Here is a 20,597-nt window from a genome sequence, read left to right on the forward strand (position 1 = left end):
CACCGCTCTGACACCAGTTTTGAGAAATCAACGTTTCATGGATAACTCCACTTCATCAGGATACCTATATATTTTGATTCTGAGGCAGTACTCAGTGAAATAAACGTAGACCAAACATCCACAAAGAACGCTCTGGGATCCTTTGTTCTTGATCCGTATGCAAGTACTTTGTTGTTCAGATGGGATGCAATGAGATCTCTCTCAGGCAACCCCCACTTGTCTACTAGAGTCTGGAAGACCTCCGGATGTAGAGCCCATTCACTTGCATGAATGGCGTGTTGACTGAGAAAGTCCGCTTCCCAGTTTAGGACTCCCGGAACGAACACTGCGGTCAAGGCTGGGTGATGAAGTTCTGCCCACTTTAGTATGTGACTTACCTCCTTCATCACTTTTCAGCTGCGAGTTCCTCCCTGATGGTTGAGGTGCGCTACTGCCGTTGCATTGTCTGAACGGATCTGGACTGGTTTTACCCCGAAGAATGTCCTTTGCCTGAATCAGTGCCATGTATATGGCTCAAAGTTCCAATATATTTATTGGCAGGCAACCTTCTTCCTCGGTCTATTGCCTCTGGAAACACAACCTTCCTGGTACTGCTCCCCAGCCCTGGCGACTGGCATCTGTCGTCAGAATTTCCCAATCTGATTTCCTAAAGGGACTCCCCTTGTCCAGATGGGATGTCTGTAGCCACAAGGCTAATGAACTTCTTCTATCGTAAGAACCATAGTCTGTGTTTTTTATCGTCTTATGCAACCCATTCCATTTGGCAAGAATCAGACGCTTCAGAGGCCTCAAGTGAAATTGTGCATACTCCACCATGTCGAATGTTGACATGGTGGAGTCAAACCCATAAAACGCATTGCTGCGTGAATGGATACCTTTTGACTGTGTAGCAAGTCCTGAATCCTTGACTGAACCTTGGATATCTTGTTTAGAGGTAACATTACTCTCTGAAGACTTGAATCCAGTACAGCCCCCAAGTGAGTAATCTGCTGTGACGGAACCAGAGACGTTTTTGACCAATTTATGAGCCACCCGTGCTTCTGCAGACACGTTATTGTCTGTTGCAGATGACATAGGAGCAATTCCTACGAGTGTGCCAGGATTAAAATGTCGTCAAGGTATGGAAAAATTCTTATCCCCTGCTGGCGGAGATAAGCTGCAATTACCACCATAATCTTGGTAAATACTCTGGGGGCTGTGGCTAACCCAAAAGGTAGGGCATGGAACTGAAAATGCTGTTGGAGGATAGCGAACCTGAGGTAGCACTGATGGGACAGTGCTGTAGGAACATGTAGGTAAGCATCCTGTATATCCAAAAGATACCATATAATCCCCTGGCTCCACGGCCAAAATGATGCAACGTAAAGTCTCCATGTAAAACCGGGGTTCCTAAATTTATTTGTTCAGCACTTTGAGATTGATAATGGGCCGAAATGACCCATTTGGCTTCTGAACTAAAACCAGGTTGGAGTAAACCCATGTCCTCATGAGGAACTGGAATGACTACTCCTGACTGAAGCAATTTCTGAACTGCCTCTTGCAAAGCCCTGGCCTTCGTCTCTACCCGAAACGTGCTGGTACAAAAAAACCATAGAGGAGGGTGCTTCTTGAAGGGAAAAGCATAACCTAGAGATACCGCTTCCTGCACCCAGGCATCTGTTGTAGACTGCTGCCAGATCTGTGTGAACTTAAGAAGTCGGCACCCCACCCTGGGATCCAACAGGTGGAGGCCCGCACCGTCAGGCTGATGGCTTATCTGTTTTTACAACCGGTCCTCTGGTAGCCCAATGCTTTTTAGTCTTACCAGACTTGTTGTATTGGGACTGCCTACTATCACTTTTACCTTTAGCTTTTTCTTGAGACCGAAAGGGCCGAAAAGCCGGAACTTTAGGTTTGAAATTGTATGTGGAAGGAAACTTTACTTTCTTGGAGTCTGCTTCTGACTCCAAAATATTTGTCAATTCTTTACCAAACAGAATATCTCCAGAAAAGGGCAAAGATTCCAAATATTTCTTAGATTCTGAGTCAGCTTTCCCCGTACGTAGCCAAACTGCTCTAAAAGCAGCTATTGTTGAAGCTGATGCCCTGGAGGCAATAGTACCCATATCCAATGCTGCTTCTTCCAAAACCATTGCAGCCTGTTTCATATGTGCTATATGGGATTTTTGCTCTGTAGATGCTATTGAAAAATCCCCCTCCAATGCATCAGCCCAGGCAGCCACTGCCTTTGCCATCCAAGCTGAAGCCCAGACAGGGAAAAAATGGTTTTTAGAGCACTATCCACTCTCCTATCCGTGACACCATTTAATGATGTTGAAGGCAAAGGTAAAGAAGATTTTCGCACTAATCGAATCACATGCGTATCTACTTTAGGAGCCACCTCCCTTTTTAAACAATCCCCAGCTGGAAAAGGATTATTGGAATTCCATTTCTTAGGAATTTTAAACTTTTTATTAGGCATAGCCCAAGCCTCTTCCATGATTTCAGTCAGCTGATCTGACCCTGGAAACTCAGTCTTAACGGTTTTGGGACATTTAAACACAGATGCCTTGGTTTTTAACACAGGCTCTGCTGAATCCTCTAAGGATTGAATGTCTTTCATTGCTTTAATTAACTCAGCTATATCCACTGAGCTGAGACTTTCCTCCTCTTCTTCGTATGCCGAAGTAGAATTAATTGAGCTTTCATCCTCCGATGAATCCTCGTCTGAACCATGTGTAGCCTGTGAGGATGAAGCTTTACTTACCACAGGCTGCTGAAAGTGATACACCACAGGTGGGAAGCTACATGTAAGGGTTAATCGTGTAACCTATCCCCGGTACAGGAGTTGGAGGAATTATCCTTTCACAGTGTACTACACAATTTGTGACTGTAATCATTTTAAGCTTTTTAAAGTGACATACAATCCGACCCTACCCAAGCATTGAGGATCGGAATAGAAAAAAAACTGACAGAATATAGTGAAGTCAGCAATCACACTACCAGTCAGTCACATGTTATACATTAGTATAAAAAGCAATATGAGCACATTATCAACTACAACTACATTTCAAGTATGTAGGAGAACATATTTCTGAATCATGTTTAAACAGATCTACCGTATTCAGACGCATTGCAAAAGAAACAGTATATGTATACAGACTCATATTGCAATAGGCACTTATCTAACTATTCATACTCAAAAGGTAGAGACTTAGTGCTGTATTACTCGTACTCAGTAGATTGGGATACAGGGAGAGTCACCTCGCTTCCAGAACCGATCAATACGTTCGCAAACGCTGAGTGGATCCAGACGCTACTAGTATACACTGCCGCTCCATGAGCCTATAGTGAACACCAGTCACCAGTCATACAGCCGCCTATGCTGCGACTGGGTCCCCTCGTGTACAGCGTCCGAGACGGAAGCGGGAAACAGTTCATGGCGGGAGACTCGGAGGAAACTGGTCATGAACCGGGGGGAGGGGTGACCAGGAGAGCATCTGACTCCACACTGCCGACATCAACCCTAGGGATCGCGGCCTCATACTATTCCTGGAGCCTATGATCCATAAGGCCTAGCGCTGGTGCACCCGAGGTGGCAGCCACGTCAGCGACTGTTTGGTAGTCTCCTCCCAAAACAGTGCAGCTGCGTCCGTATTCCCCTACTAAGCTGAACCGATGCCTTACCTTACCCTACCCGTGCTCTGGCCACAGCCTGGTAACGTCTGATGGACCTGCTAGTATATCAAATACAGACACTCGCCGAAACAGCACTGAACTCGTGGGTAAGCGTTGTCGCGACCCGGCGGAGAGTTGTTGGAGCAACTCTAAGGTACGTATAAGACGCTGTTTATGAAGATTGCTCAGAAAAATAGTAAGACTATAAAAAAAAAAAATAAAGCTAAAAACCAGCAGCCCTCTGACCATGGTCCGGCTCCTGCCACATCAAACAAAAAACTGATTTGCCTGAGCCAAGAGGTGGAGATATATGGACGGGCCATTGCATGCTGGGAGGCCGGAAAGCTTTGACCGATTGGTGCAAATCTACTGTCGCTTCATCATATCCCATTGTTATCCTGTGGATAACCTGTGGACCCTGCCGGAGAAATATACTTTACATTTAGAATGCATGACGTTGCCAGGAACGCCCCATTGGGCGTGCAGTACACCCGATACGGCGACCCAGGGAACGACCCGCAGGAGCACGCAGTTGGCTTTATACACTAGACGATATGGCCAACACATAGTTCCGATTCACTCCGGAACGAACGACTGATATATCGTCTAATGTGTACCCAGCTTTACGGTCAGGATGTTAATCTACTGTTCATGCCACTAGTCCACACGGGACAGAGAGAGAGAGACATTTATAACCACTTTTGAGTATTAGGCTTTAATCATATGGGACAGCTGTTTTGGGAGTATTTAATGAAATTATAAAACAAAATATTTTAACTGTAAAATGACAATAATCCCTAATGCACCTTTATGTAAAATACTTTTTTCTCTTTTTTTGCCCAAATAAAGCCACAATGAAGACAATGTTAGTAAGTTGTTAACCTTTTATCCTGATAGAAATAGGTCCTGCTTTCCCTTTGAGTTAGCAGAAGGACGTAAGAAGAACAATATTTTAAAGACTAAAATAAGTTAATTGACTAATAAAACAAATAAATCATGAACTTAAAAAGACCATTTCCTCACCTAGCAATGTTTGTGGCTTCACAACACGCATTCCGATAAATGTGTTATAACAGTCCAGAGCTGCAAGAAACATGTCCATCCACTGAACCACAGCTCGTAAGCTGAAGGACTCGTCCAGCTCATGAAGTGTAGCAAGGTGCAAGATGCCACAGCGTTCCTCAGCACCGCCACCTTCAAACTTTTTAACAAAGAAAGTCACCCCATCTTTCTTAATGATGCCCTCTACCCAGTCAGATGGGGATTTATTATCTGAAACAAACAAGGATATTTGGAAATGAGCAAACAAAATTGAAAGACATTTGGGAAAATGTCATAAAAATCTACATCTGTAACAGAACACTTTTGAGTAAATTTCATAAAGAACTCATCAAACTGCCTTACAACTGAACAATCCGTACACAAAACTAATATGATAAACTTGAGAAATGACTATGCAGAGAAAACAGGTCCAATAACAATGAGCAATAATACATTTAAGTAATTATTGAACAAAAGTCTCCGTTCTGGACTTGAAATATTCAGTATGACAAACATGCACCAATAACTAAGAGATCACTAGCTACGATTGAAGCAGAAAAAATGTGCTTATGGGAAGCATTACAATAATGTAACCTACCCTCTCCCCACCCCCAACAAAAAAACGGTGTATTAAATAATAGTGCAATACCTAAATAAAATGAACCACTGCAAATTCAGTTACAAGTGATGGTGGACAGATGAGCTCCCCACCCCTCCCAATATAATACTCTCCAAGGTTTTTTTTTTTTTTTCTTTTAAGAAGATAAAAAAGCAAATTATACTTATCAATAATTTTGTTTGTTCAATATACTTTATGGCAGCCATTACTCTGGGGATTGTATCCCATTTCCTAACACTAGACAGGGAGTTTTTTCAATAATTAGGGACCGCCCACTCTGGGTATGTAGTGCCACTCCTCCCCTTCCTCCTTAGTCTTTTGAGTGTCTCCTACTACCAGTTCCTACGAAAAAACTTACTAAGGGAGGGTATATTGTAGGCTGCCATGAAGTATCTTGAAGAAACGAAATTATCGGTAAGTAGAATTTGTTTTTTTCTCCTGTGCTACTTCATGGCAGCCATTAATCTGGGTTATACCAACGCTCAATATAGGGAGGGTAACAGAACACACAAGAGACCTTGGTTCAATGCTGAATACTAATATTATTTATTCTAATGCCCCCTCAAGGATATGTTTTCCAAAGTGGGCATCTACAACATCCAGTGCATAATGAGAACGTATGTATCGATTACAAGGTAGCGGCTGCACATATGTCCTTTGCTGACACTCAAGCCTTCTTAGCCCAAGAAGTTGCCACAACCCTGATAGAGTGTGTCTTTACTTCCTCTGGAACTCCACAACTACTTTCTTCATAAGCAAACGTTAAAAGTTCTTTAATTCATCTGTAAATGGTTTGCTTAGTGAGTTTCTCACCCTTCTTTGCTCCTGAATGTAGCACAAACAAATGCTTTGTCTTCCGAAACTAACTCCCTCCAAGTAAATCGAGATTGCTCTTGTTAGATCCAAAGTATGCATCCTTTCTTCCTCCTCATTATGTGGTTGTGGATAGAAAGAAGGTAACACAATGTCCAATGTCCTGATTCAAATGGAATTCTGAAACAACTTTAGGCAGACAATTTGGATTGGTTCTCAGAACAACTCTACCTTAATTTCTTTCCAGAAAATGTTCTTCCGACCACAGAGCCTGCAATTCACCAACTCTTCTGGCTGACGAGATGGCTATCAGTAACACTACTTTCCATGGTAATAATTTCATCAAAATAGCCTGTAACGGTTCAAACGGAGGCGACATCAAAGTATTCAAAACTAAATTCTAGTCCCATGGAGCGAGAACTGACCTAACTCAAGATCTTATCCTTTTTATTGCCCGACAGAATTTTCTCACCAGGTCTTCTTTGGATAATCTTCACTCCAACAAGACACTCAGAGTTGCTATCTGAACCTTGATTGTGGATACTGCCAGTTCCTTTTCAAAGCCATCCAAGAGAAATTGTAAGACTTCAGACGTATCTGCTTTCTGTGGGTCAAATTTTAAATTAGACCAAGAAATTAAGGTTCTCCAGATCCTATAATAAATATTAGAGGACACTTTCTTTCTCGTCTTAATCAGTAAATTAATTACTTGCTCAGATAGGCCCTTTTTCCTCAGTAACTGCCGTTCAATTTCCACGTCAGATGAAGCTGTTGCAGATTCGGATGCAACAATGTGAAGCTGCTGCAGATTCGGATGCAACATCCAATGTTTCTGTAACACCATCATCAGCACTGAAGGAAACCAAACTCTTTTTGGCCAATAAGGAAGAATTATTATGACTTGTGCCTTCTCTTCCCTGATTTTCTTTAGAATACGGGTAATCATTGGAAACGGAGGGACTACATATGCCAGATTGAATCTCCATGGTTGGGAGAAGACATCCACTCCTCCTGTTCCTGGAAGATGATATCGGGAGAAAAAGAGAGGTATTGAAATCTGCCACCGCATTGTTTACTCCTGGAACATGTAGAGCTGAGAGAATCTTGAGTTGTCGTCCTGTTAATTCTAGTATCTTTGATACCTCTTCCATTAGTACTTGACTTCTGGTGCCACCTTGCCGATTGAGACAGGCCACCACTGCTACATTGTCCAAAAATATCTTGAGATGAATCGCCCACAACTAATCTTGGAAATATTTTATCGCATTCCATACCGCTCTCATTTCTCTGTGATTTGACGACAGCCTTCTTTCCTCTCGGTCCCACCTGCCTTGGCAATTTTGCTGCAGCAAATGTGCTCCCCATCCTTTTGCACTTACATCCGTTGTTAGAACCAGACAACGATGATCTGACAAAGATGTTTTTCTGTCGACCAGCTCCGTCTCCATCCACCAGGCTAGGGACTCGTCTTCTGACACAGCTTTACACGATAATTTAGTGAATATCATCTTCGACTGTAACTTAGGATGTCTGATTGAAGATCTCTCATCCTCTATCTCGCCCAAGGGACTACGCCTATGGTGGAGACCATCATCCCCAGAAGACGCATCCCCTAACGCAATGTTACACTGTTGCACATCCTCACCAGAGTAGCTAGGTCTTGAATTCTTCTACACCTCTCTTCCGAGAGACATATCACATAACTGAGGGTATTCACCTGTACACGCAGAGACTGGATTCTTTACTTTGTTGCCAACTGGCTCTCCTCCCAGTTTATTAACCAGCCATGACCCTAAAGGATCTGTAGCGTCTCGCCCAATGCCTCCCTTACTTTTCTTCTTGATTCTCCACATACTAGCAAGTCGTCCAGGTATGACCAAATTGCTACTTGTCGTCCTCTTATAAGAGTTACAAGTGCCGTAAGGACCTTGGTAAATATTCTTGGAGATGTCTTCAGATCGAACGGGAGGCACGTAAACTGAAAATGTTTCCTGAGGATGCAGAATCTTAGATATTTTCTGTGCTGCCTGGCTGCAGATACATGGAAATAAGCATCCTTTAAGTCTATGGATGCCATAAAATCCTCTTTTCTTACACCCGACAGAATGGATTTTAGAGTGTCCACATGGAATTTTCTTGCTTTTATAAATTTGTTGAGCTGTCTGAAATCTAAGATGGTTCTGAATTCCCAGATGCTTTCTTTACCAGAAATATTCAGGAGTAGAATCCATTCCTTATCTGTGAAAATGGAACAGCCTCTACTGCTCTTGCCTTGACAAGTTTCTTTAAACTATCTTCCAGTGCTTTTCACTCTGGATACATGGTTGGCGTCTCTGAAACTAGAAATTTGTCCCAGTCTGGAATTACTGAAAACTCTATCCAGTATCCCCGGGATATGACGTCCAGTACCCATGAATCTTGGACTCTCGCCAATGACTGATGAACTTCTGAAGCTTGCCACCTACTGGAAAGGATACCGGTGCCCTGTAATAGTCATTGTCTTCGTCCACCTCTTCTGTAGGATTGAAGAAAGGACTGCCTATTCGTCCATGACGAGTATCTGCCTGTATAACCACGGCCTGGTCAGTATCCTCTCGCCTCCTTAAATTGTTGCTTGGAGGAAGGAATTGGAAATCTATTCTTTTTGTCTTGAGGTAATCTTGCTGACTTACATCCTGACATTTTTTTGTATAATGGCCTCTAATTTATTGCCAAATAACAGAGAACCCTCATATGGCAAAGACACCAGTCTATTTTTGGAGTGCATATCTGCTGACCATGAACGAAGCCACAGGGCTCTTCTTTGCCATTAATCCTGCTGCTATAGACTTCGCAGCAAAATCTAAAACCTCTAAAGAGGCTTCACACAAATAATCAATACCTTTAAGCATGATACTTAAACTTCTTTGCAGATATTGCCTTGAAATTTTCTCCTCCAAATCAGTGGACAATACTGATCCAAAGACTCTTAATGCTCTTGAAACTGACGCCACAGCCACATCTGACTTTAGGGATACTGCTGAAGATAAATGTAATTTCTTTAATGCATTCTCCATACATTTATCCATACCATCCTTCAAAACTGTTCCATCTTCTAAAAGAATGGTAGTTTTTGACACCATCTCTGCAACTGCCGCATCAATTTTGGGAACTGTACAGCAATTAGTAAATTGTTCATCCTCTATCGGGAACATGCGATCAACTCTCTTAATATTGCCAAGTCTTGTCAATATTTTGCCACTCCTTACTTACATTTTTTAATGCTTTGTGAACTGAAAAACACCTGTTCTTCTTGATTTTAACTCCAAACAGTATATCTTTATCATCACACTTCTCTTCAGACTCTTTATAATTCATAGTCTTAAAAATATTCTTCAACAGACTGTCTACAAGTTCCAAATTAAACTTCCTATCATCCTCTTGCATTTCTTCTCACTCCGCATTAGGGGCTGCCTGATAATCATCATAACTGCATTCATGTGAGACCGATTCGTCCAAAGAGTCAATACTAGCCAGGGATCTAGCTCTTATATCCCTGCAACTCAGACAGCTGTTCCTTGGTAACAAAAGACTTTTTCATCCAATCCATCAAATCCTGTATCTGCCGGATTGCTTAGTATCCTGAGAATCACTTTGTGTACAGTCCTCACAGAACTTCACATTTTCAGAAGAAGAAAAGATCTCATCACATGCTGCACACGGCATCTCTCTATGCTTCTTTTTACACAACCTCTTCTTCGGTCGAGACAAACTACAATAGTAACAATAATAGTACCATTAAAAACCTACCCTAAGCAAGCTTTTTACTGAATAATAACATGCCCTCTATGAGGACTTGCCTATTTCGGTTATTGACAAGCTTTTGGGGAGAAGGCTCTTTTTCCATAATGTTGGTAAGCACAGAAAACCTGCCCAGCCACCCGAGGAGAAACGTCACACTCCTAGTGTGCAGTGCAGTTTGTTTTAAAATCCTGCTCACACCATAGAGAGGCGGACGCATGAGCAGACCGTCCCGAACAGCACCCTGGGATAGCCGCTACCAGTACTTCCGCCAGCCGCCACCTCCATACATCCCCCCCAGCGCTTCCGGACGCCAGCCATACGTCCCCTTCTCCACACGTAACTTCCGACCGCCAGCCGCTACTTCCGGTCCCGGCAATGAGACCACACAGCACTGTGGCTAGCAGAGTGGGTATTACACAGAGCGGCTGCTACAGACAGCGGTAAGCAAGGGAAAGAGTCCTACAGCTTCACTAGCAGGCAGACACCTTCAGCTGAGACATGGGGACTTACTTGACCGCACCTAGCACACTCTGCTAACTCCCCAGGGAGTCACCCTTTTCCAGCACGGCTGCATACAGACGTATTTGCTGGGAACACAGAGGTAAGCCCAGAACAAAAATAACAAACTCCTACACTGTCAAGCTAGGAGACAGGAAAAAGACTAAGAAGGAAGGGAAGGAGCGGCACTATATACCCATAGTGGGCGGTGCCTAATTATTGAAAAAACTCTGTCTAGTGTTAGGAAATGGGATACAATCCCCAGAGTAATGGCTGCCATGAAGTAGCGCAGGAGAAATACAGTTAGTTTATGTCAGTATCTGTGTACATCTCCAGTGGTTAAGATACAATCCTTCATGAACAAATAATAACTTTAAATATGTAGAATAAAGTACCTGATAGTAAGGGAACAAATTCAAAGAAGAGTGCCATGGCCTTGTGCCTGCACTCAGTCTGGGGGCGCCCACATTGCTCTAATAGCCACAGGACAGCATCCAAGAGACAAATAGACTGCATTTGAGGAAAGCCCCTACAGTAAGAAAGGAATACATTTTTACAGTAATTGTTGTTTAATGATGCCGTCTCGATTTTCAGTTTTATTTCAATCACTTCCTAACTACCAAATACACTGCTTAAAAAAATAAAGGGAACACTAAAATAACACATCCTAGATCTGAATGAATTAAATATTCTTATTAAATGCTTTGTTCTTTACATAGTTGAATGTGCTGGCAACAAAATCACACAAAAATTATCAATGGAAATCAAATTTATTAACGCATGGAGGTCTGGATTTGGAGTCACCCTCACAATTAAAGTGGAAAAACACACTACAGGCTGATCCAACTTTGATGTAATGTCCTTAAAACAAGTCAAAATGAGGCTCAGTAGTGTGTGTGGCCTCCACGTGCCTGTATGACCTCCCTACAACGCCTGGGCATGCTCCTGATGAGGTGGCGGATGGTCTCCTGAGGGATCTCCTCCCAGACCTGGACTAAAGCATCCGCCAACTCCTGGACAGTCTGTGGTGCAATGTGGCGTTGGTGGATGGAGCGAGACATGATGTCCCAGATGTGCTCAATTGGATTCAGGTCTGGGGAACGGGCGGGCCAGTCCATAGCATCAATTCCTTCGTCTTGCAGGAACTGCTGACACACTCCAGCCACGAGGTCTAGCATTGTCTTCCATTAGGAGGAACCCAGTGCCAACCGCACCAGCATATGGTCTCCCAAGGGGTCTGAGGATCTCATCTCGGTACCTAATGGCAGTCAGGCTACCTCTGGCGAGCACATGGAGGGCTGTGCGGCCCCCCAAAGAAATGCCACCCCACACCATTACTGACCCAATGCCAACCCGGTCATACAGGAGGATGTTGCAGGCTTCAAAACATTCTCCTTGGCGTCTCCTGACTATCACGTCTGTCACATGTGCTCAGTGAGAACCTGCTTTCATCTGTGAAGAGCACAGGGCGTCAGTGGCGAATTTGTAATCTTGGTGTTCTCTGGCAAATGCCAAACGTCCTGCACGGTGTTGCAGGGTTCTGGCAGTGCTCCTCCTGTTCCTCCTTGCACAAAGGCGGAGGTAGCGGTCCTGCTGCTGGGTTGTTGCCCTCCTACGGAATCCTCCACGTCTCCTGATGTACTGGCCTGTCTCCTGGTAGCGCCTCCATGCCCTGGACACTACGCTGACAGACACAGCAAACCTTCTTGCCACAGCTCGCATTGATGTGCCATCATGGATGAGCTGCACTACCTGAACCACTTGTGTGGGTTGTAGGGAGGTCATACAGGCACGTGGAGGCCACACACACTACTGAGCCTCATTTTGACTTGTTTTAAGGACATTACATCAAAGTTGGATCAGCCTGTAGTGTGTTTTTCCACTTTCATTTTGAGGGTGACTCCAAATCCAGACCTCCATGCGTTAATAAATTTGATTTCCATTGATAATTTTTGTGTGATTTTGTTGTCAGCACATTCAACTATGTAAAGAACAAAGTATTTAATAAGAATATTTCATTCATTCAGATCTAGGATGTGTTATTTTAGTGTTCTTTATTTTTTTGAGCAGTGTATATTAAAACACGTTCATTATTATTTAAAATAAACCAGAAGAAGGAGCTGGTGCTCTCCTAAGTATGATGACAACACTAATCCCAGCTGACTATTATAGCCTGTGATTCAGTCAGTTTAGGAACCCTCTTTTGAATCAGAGTACATAGGCAGCTGAATCGGAGTCAGATGCAAAGTGGCTGTGCTTGTGTGATGCTGTGAAACTCTGACTTATCCTAATGATAGCTTCTACAGGGCTACTGAAGTATCCATGTGGCACCAAGCAAAAAGCCCCTATGCCCACTTTTTCTGTCCACAGTCACCATCACTACTGGCACTATATCAGCAGCTTGCTGGGTAAAAGATCTGTGTAAAATATGCTTCCCTTCTTTGTACGCACAAATCAGAATAGCACAGAACTCCAGCTGCTGCACACACCCACAAAACTCCAACACAATAGAACAGTTCCTGGACCTAAACACAGATTTCATAGTGAGACAAATCCGGCAAAATCACAGATATGCAAAAATGCTAAACCTCACTATTTGCATCAATGTAAAGGGATCCGTTCAAACTCAGAATGATCACCATAGCATTTAAGGTGCTGCTTCCTTTAATGATAAATAAAACCAGGATCTGCCCCACTTAAAATATATATATATATATATATATATATATATATATATATATATATATATATATATATATTACTACTAGCCTATAGAAAATATACAAAGTCATGTGAGAAGCAACTATATTATATATATATATATATATATATATATATATATATATATATATATATATATATATAAAAATATAAAATTATAGATCATGCGACAGGGTCATGTGACAGGGTATTAATATTTAGTAAAAAAATATTTAAAAAAATAATAATATTTCAAGGGTATTTATGCATCCAGACTCTGGGTATGCTATGGTATATTCAACTTTAAATATCATGTTGATTTGTAGTATTTTTGCCAATACAGCAGCTGTTGCACAGGGCACTAATAAGGTGTTTTTTAAATGTGCTATATATGTGATGTGTTATTTACTAGTGCTCTTAGTAGATGTGTTTGCATTATGCGCTGGATGTATAGTGTTATAAGATATGTTTTTGTGTTTACAGTGGTTACCGTGACACCGCTGGCCAGATGATGTCACCTCCGGTTTCGCGGAGGTGCCGCGACCGGTAGTACATTGTGCAGGCGTCTGGCATACAGTGAACATGGAAAAAACACTGGGGGAATGTCCTAGGGGTGGGTACGTTTATTTTCTCTATATAATGTCACTTTGTTTGCTGTGTTGCATGTCCTGAGGAAGGGATCACGAACCCCGAAACGTAGACTTGGATTAAAAGCACGATTTGTTCATAATTACTGCTTCAAGTCTCAAGAGTGCCGTCTGTTCTCCAATTCATGCATATTTAGGGGTGTAATCCCCTTTGGAGGGCACAGGAGCAAAGCTATACACGGTTGGGTTACTGGATAGATATATATATATATACTGTATACCATATGTATGTATGTATGTATGTATGTATGTATGTATATATATATATATATACACACATATATATATATATATATATATATATATACACACACACACACACATATATATATATATATATATATATAGAGAGAGAGAGAGAGAGAGAGAGAGAGAGAGAGAGAGGGAGAGGGAGAGGGAGAGGGAGAGGGAGAGAGACTAAATAACAGCTCTACCACTCTTTCATATTTAAAATCAGCTACACATTTGGTAAAGGTTCTATTGTTTTATCTACTCGCCTCATGAGCAAACAAAGACCCCTAAACCGCACATGGGCCCTCATTCCGAGTTGTTCGCTCGCTAGCTGCTTTTAGCAGCATTGCACACGCTAAGCCGCCGCCCTCTGGGAGTGTATCTTAGCTTAGCAGAATTGCGTACGAAAGATTCGCAAAATTGCGAATAGAAATTTCATAGCAGTTTCTGAGTAGCTCGACACTTACTCTGCCACTGCGATCAGTTCAGTCAGTTTCGTTCCTGGTTTGACGTCACAAACACACCCAGCGCTCGCCCAGACACTCCCCCGTTTCTCCAGCCACTCCCGCGTTTTTCCCAGAAACGGCAGCGTTTTTTCACACACACCCATAAAACGGCCAGTTTCCGCCCAGAAACACCCACTTCCTGTCAATCACACTCCGATCACAAGAACGAAGAAAAATCCTCGTAATGCCGTGAGTAAAATACCTAACTGTTGAGTAAAATAACTAAGCGCATGCGCTCTGCGAACATTGCGCATGTGCAGTAAGCGACTAATCGCAATATAGAGAAAATCGGCAACGAGCGAACAACTCGGAATGAGGGCCATAGTTAACAACAGAGTTAAGTTCTAGAGGCAGTGTTAATTCTGACAAGGATTTTAAATTTCATTTTAGAGGAGTATTCTATTGGTGTCCGTTTTGGTGCACTTTTCAACAGTTTTTTGGTCGAAAATGCATTCGACCTATTCAATAAAAGTGCCGTTTTTGACTGTCAAAAAAAACCGGCACTGGTCAGAAAACACGTGTCAAAAACACGGCTGTTTTCGATAGTTTACCGCTGATGCAGATTCGACTTGTAATGAAGTCGAACCTGCATTGTCAGAATGCTGCCAGAAACAGCCAGCATTGAATAGTGATGTGTCGGATCGATCCTACTTCTATTGAATACCCCCTTCTGTCTTAGTCGCTTACTTAAAATTGTAGTTAGTTTAAGGTCACATTTCAGTCTTTTTCCTTTGCTTTGTTTTAATCAAAATTTAGTCAGTGTACATTAGTTTTTATTTTAGTCTAATTTTAGTCAAAACTTTAGTCATAACTTTTGCAAACAGTTTAATGATACTGTAATGGATTCTGCTGAAGAAGTTTGCATACATTTACCTATCTATTTAGTAATCTAGTAGGTTGAGAATGTGTTACATACTGAGTCTGTTTTACCGTAGTACTCCCATATATCATATACTGCCCAAATTAATGTATTAAGTTTGTTAGAACAAACAAGTGCATTACAGAATCCTATGTCTTTCACAGCATATTTATTTTCTGAAAATATCTAGAACGCATAATTGTTAAAAATGTAAAACCCTACTTCCAGTGTTAATTTTGACAAAGACTTTAACTTTAGTTTTAGTCACTTTTTTTTTTTGCTTTGTTTTAGTTAAGATTAAGGCTGGGAACACACTAGATGATGTGTGTCTTAGAAGGAAGGTTATCCAGCGCTCATGTATTTGAGTATTTAGATTGTCTTAAGGCTGCTACCTATTTTCAGAAGTACCTCAAGCTTCAATATAGATATAGTACAATACAGGGTTAGGTGCGCCAAATGGACAATTTCTTTTGGTGCAAAAAGGATGATGTTGTTATAATAATTATAATTGTTTTAAATGTCAAAAATGTCTTTTATTTAAGCTAAAAATATGTCTTCATTTACTGCACGCACTAAAAACTTATGCAGTTCTATGAAGGGTTGTGATTTGGAGATTGGGGAAGGGGGCTGGATGGTGAGTGATATTGGAGGGGCGGGGGGGGGGGGGGGTGCCTTGGACAACGAGTAACATTTGGTGTGTCAAGTCTCCAGTGGTTCCCCGTGTTCCAGTCTCCAGTGGTTGCTCTCATCATTTCATTCCATACATCATTCTGCATTTCTCCTGCTTGCTCCAGACTCCAGCCACAGTTCAACAGCAGTAAGAGACTCTCCTCAGAGCCTTAAGAGACATAGAAACAAAGACGGACGAGGGAGAACAGCCGCTTCACTGAAGGAGAACGTCGCGACCTCGTAACCTAAACACGTGATCAGGACAACCCGGAAGCAAGAGGAGGACAACGCCGCTGAAGGAGAACGGAGCAGGCCGCCGGCAAGAGGGTACAAGACGGAGCTACGAGGATAAGGTAAGGGACTCTGTAGGAGAGGAAAAGACACGGCAGACAGCCCAGCAGGGCTAGAAGCAGTTGTCTTTCTCCCTCTCCAAGACGGTGACCGCTTCCCCATTTGCACAGACAACCACGGTGCGCTCAGAAGAACGACACCGTGAACTGTCAGAGCACAGGGGTGGACGGTATGTCCGGAGCCCTCACTACCTGACTATTAGCAACCATTAGGATCCCTTGCCGCACCGACCCTCCGGGGGTACCCCTTTTGTTTCAAACCTCTTCCTACTGGACAAATCATAAATACTGATCACAGACTCTGGACATTCCAACAAGACTATAGGCACTACAGAGGTGGGACGCCACCGACCTGAGTGTCTCCACTCCTTTATAGTAACAGACTTGTTATATATCCAAAGCACACGGATATTTCTTTTCTTTTTTCTTTCCCCCCCCCCACCCCGCCCCTCCAACATCCCTCACCATCCAGTCCCCTTCCCCAATCTCCAAATCACAACCCTTCATAGAACTGCATAAGTTTTTAGTGCGTGCAGTAAATAAAGACATATTTTTAGCTTAAATAAAAGACATTTTTGACATTTAAAATAATTAGTCTGAGTGTTATTATAACAACATCATCCTTTTTGCACCAAAAGAAATTGTCCATTTGGCGCACCTAACCCTGTATTGTACTAGATGATGTGTGTGCCCAGCTATATCGACGGCGATGGAACCCAGCGGGGGGGCCATGCTGCATTTGGCAGCATGGCCCTCGCTGGCGATGTCATCCGTCGGTCCTGCATGCAGAGCCAATGGAGGATGACGCCAACGACGCGCAGGAGTGTGCATTGTCAGCGACATAGTGGGTATACACATGACAATTTAAACGACGTGCGGTTCGGATTCATCGGAATCGGGCACATCGTTCAAATTATCGTCTAGTAAGTACCCAGAATTAATCAGTGGATCTCAGTTTAAATTTTAGTCTTATATTAATCTAATTTTAGTCCTGAAAAAAACTGTAGTCGACGAATACTTTTAGTCAAAATTTTCATTGACAAAATTAACACTGCCTACAGGTGCCAAGCATTGTAAAAGTTTTCATATATTATTTCTATGAAACTCAATAAATAAATACATAACTCTGCATTAGTCTGTATGTTGGAGTGAAACAGATAGAGTGTAAGATCAGCTTAAAACAAATGACTAGTATAAGAAAAGCACAAAGTGAATAGGAGCGTATCCTATGCAGGGTGCACACAACCTTTATACCTTGGTATGCGCCGTTTAGATGCCTTGTTCAAAGAACTGGCTTTCTGAATGATAATGCGTTTCAGATGATCAATGACATCGCTACATTGCTGAATAGTACCTAAGGCAATAGTGAGAAAACAAATTAATATGACAAGCAAATTGCACATTTGCATGTAAGTAAATTCAGTGGCGTAGCCATTTTGACATGAGAGGGAACGAAACTGAAAAAAAGGGGCAGGTGAATGAAAATTCAACTATCATTTCACATCCAAATTATTACCCATAACATGAAATTAATACCCTCTCCAAACACACACCACAAAAACAGTACAAAACTCAGGCTATACAGTACACACAGCATCGCAGTGACCGCCATACAGTACATTATAGCAACAGGCTGCATGGCCTGTACAGGGGGAGGAAGTGTAATGTGTATCATCATGGTGAAGGCCAGCTATGTTGTGCCCACCTATTCTAGACTGCACTCTGGGGGGGGGGGGGGAGAAATAAGAATTTACTCACCGGTAATTCTATTTCTCGTAGTCCGTAGTGGATGCTGGGAACTCCGTAAGTACCATGGGGAATAGACAGGCTCCGCAGGAGACTGGGCACTCTTAAAAGAAAGATTAGGTACTATATCTGGTGTGCACTGGCTCCTCCCTCTATGCCCCTCCTCCAGACCTCAGTTAGGGAAACTGTGCCCGGAAGAGCTGACATTACCAGGAAAGGATTTGGAATCCAGGGTAAGACTCATGCCAGCCACACCAATCACACTGTACAACTTGTGATAACCATACCCAGTTAACAGCATGAACAACAACTGAGCCTCAGTAACAGATGGCTCATAACAATAACCCTTTAGTTAAGCAATAACTATATACATGTATTGCAGAGAGTCCGCACTTGGGACGGGCGCCCAGCATCCACTACGGACTACGAGAAATAGATTTACCGGTGAGTAAAATCTTATTTTCTCTGACGTCCTAGTGGATGCTGGGAACTCCGTAAGGACCATGGGGATTATACCAAAGCTCCCAAACGGGCGGGAGAGTGCGGATGACTCTGCAGCACCGAATGAGCAAAGGCAAGGTCCTCCTCAGCCAGGGTATCAAACTTGTAGAACTAAGCAAATGTGTTTGAACCCGACCACGTAGCAGCTCGGCAAAGCTGTAAAGCCGAGACCCCTCGGGCAGCCGCCCAAGAAGAGCCCACCTTCCTTGTGGAATGGGCTTTTACTGATTTAGGATGCAGCAATCCTGCCGCAGAATGAGCTTGCTGAATCGTGCTACAGATCCAGCGCGCAATAGTCTGCTTTGAAGCAGGAGCACCCAGCTTGTTGGGCGCATGCAGGATAAACAGCGAGTCAGTTTTCCTGACTCCAGCCGTCCTGGCTACATAGATTTTCAAAGCCCTGACTACATCTAGTAACTTGGAGTCCTACAAGTCCCTAGTAGCCGCAGGCACCACAATAGGTTGGTTCAAATGAAACGCTGATACCACCTTAGGGAGAAATTGGGGTCGAGTCCTCAATTCTGCCCTGTCCATATGGAAGATCAGATAAGCGCTTTTACACGACAAAGCCGCCAATTCTGACACACACCTAGCCGAAGCTAAGGCCAATAGCATGACCACTTTCCACGTGAGATATTTTAGCTCCACGGTCTTAAGTGGCTCAAACCAGTGGGATTTCAGGAAATCCAACACAACGTTAAGATCCCAAGGTGCCACTGGAGGCACAAAAGGGGGCTGAATATGCAGCACTCCCTTAACAAACGTCTGAACTTCAGGCAGTGAAGCCAGTTCTTTTTGAAAGAAAATAGATAGGGCCGAAATCTGGACCTTTATGGATCCTAATTTTAGGCCCATAGTCACTCCTGACTGTAGGAAGTGCAGGAATCGACCGAGCTGGAATTCCTCTGTAGGGGCCTTCCTGGCCCCACACCAAGCAACATATTTTCGCCATATACGATGATAATGTTGTGCCGTCACGTTTTTCCTAGCCTTTATCAGCGTAGGAATCACTTCATCTGGAATGCCCTTTTCCGTTAGGATCCGGCGTTCAACCGCCATGCCGTCAAACGCAGCCGCGGTAAGTCTTGGAACAGACAGGGCCCCTGCTGTAACAGGTCCTGTCGGAGAGGCAGAGGCCATGGGTCCTCTGAGATCATTTCTTGTAGTTCTGGGTACCAAGTCCTTCTTGGCCAATCCGGAACGATGAGTATAGTTCTTACTCCTCTCTTTCTTACAATCCTCAGTACCTTGGGTATGAGAGGAAGAGGAGGGAACACATAAACCGACTGGTACACCCACGGTGTCACTAGTGCGTCCACAGCTATCGCCTGAGGGTCTCTTGTCTCTTGACCTGGTGCAATATTTTTTTAGCTTTTTGTTGAGACGGGACGCCCTCATGTCTACCTGTGGCCGTTCCCAACGATTTACAATCAGCGTGAAGACTTCTGGATGAAGTCCCCACTCTCCCGGGTGGAGGTCGTGCCTGCTGAGGAAGTCTGCTTCCCAGTTGTCCACTCCCGGAATGAACACTGCCGACAGTGCTAGCACGTGATTCTCCGCCCATCGAAGAATCCTTGTGGCTTCTGCCATCGCCATCCTGCTTCTTGTGCCGCCCTGTCGGTTTACATGGGCGACCGCCGTGATGTTGTCTAACTGAATCAGCACCGGTTGGTTTTGAAGCAGGGGTTCCGCTTGACTCAGGGCGTTGTAAATGGCCCTTAGTTCCAGAATATTTATGTGAAGGGAAGTCTCCTGACTTGACCACTGTCCTTGGAAGTTCCTTCCCTGAGTGACTGCCCCCCAACCTCGGAGGCTTGCATCTGTGGTCACCAGGACCCAGTCCTGTATGCCGAATCTGCGGCCCTCGAGAAGATGAGCACTCTGCAGCCACCACAGCAGAGACACCCTGGCCCTCGGGGACAGGGTGATCAGCCGATGCATCTGAAGATGCGATCCGGACCACTTGTCTAACAGATC

General features: G+C 43.5%; 1 protein-coding gene across 1 annotated transcript in view; it reads right to left on the reverse strand.

Annotated features, from left to right (window-relative positions):
- The window catches only part of PRKDC (protein kinase, DNA-activated, catalytic subunit), an 836,940-nt gene that overhangs the window by 473,713 nt on the left and 342,630 nt on the right, over positions 1 to 20,597 (reverse strand). Inside the window, exons 29-31 of the mRNA XM_063923695.1 lie at positions 17,628 to 17,727; positions 10,807 to 10,940; positions 4,681 to 4,929 (exon numbers count right to left, since the gene is read on the reverse strand). Of these exons, the coding sequence (XP_063779765.1) occupies positions 4,681 to 4,929; positions 10,807 to 10,940; positions 17,628 to 17,727 (483 nt within the window). The remainder of the gene's footprint in view (positions 1 to 4,680; positions 4,930 to 10,806; positions 10,941 to 17,627; positions 17,728 to 20,597) is intronic.

This window comes from Pseudophryne corroboree, chromosome 5 (genome assembly GCF_028390025.1).
Source record: "Pseudophryne corroboree isolate aPseCor3 chromosome 5, aPseCor3.hap2, whole genome shotgun sequence".
In the NCBI taxonomy this organism is placed as follows: Eukaryota; Metazoa; Chordata; class Amphibia; order Anura; family Myobatrachidae; genus Pseudophryne; species Pseudophryne corroboree.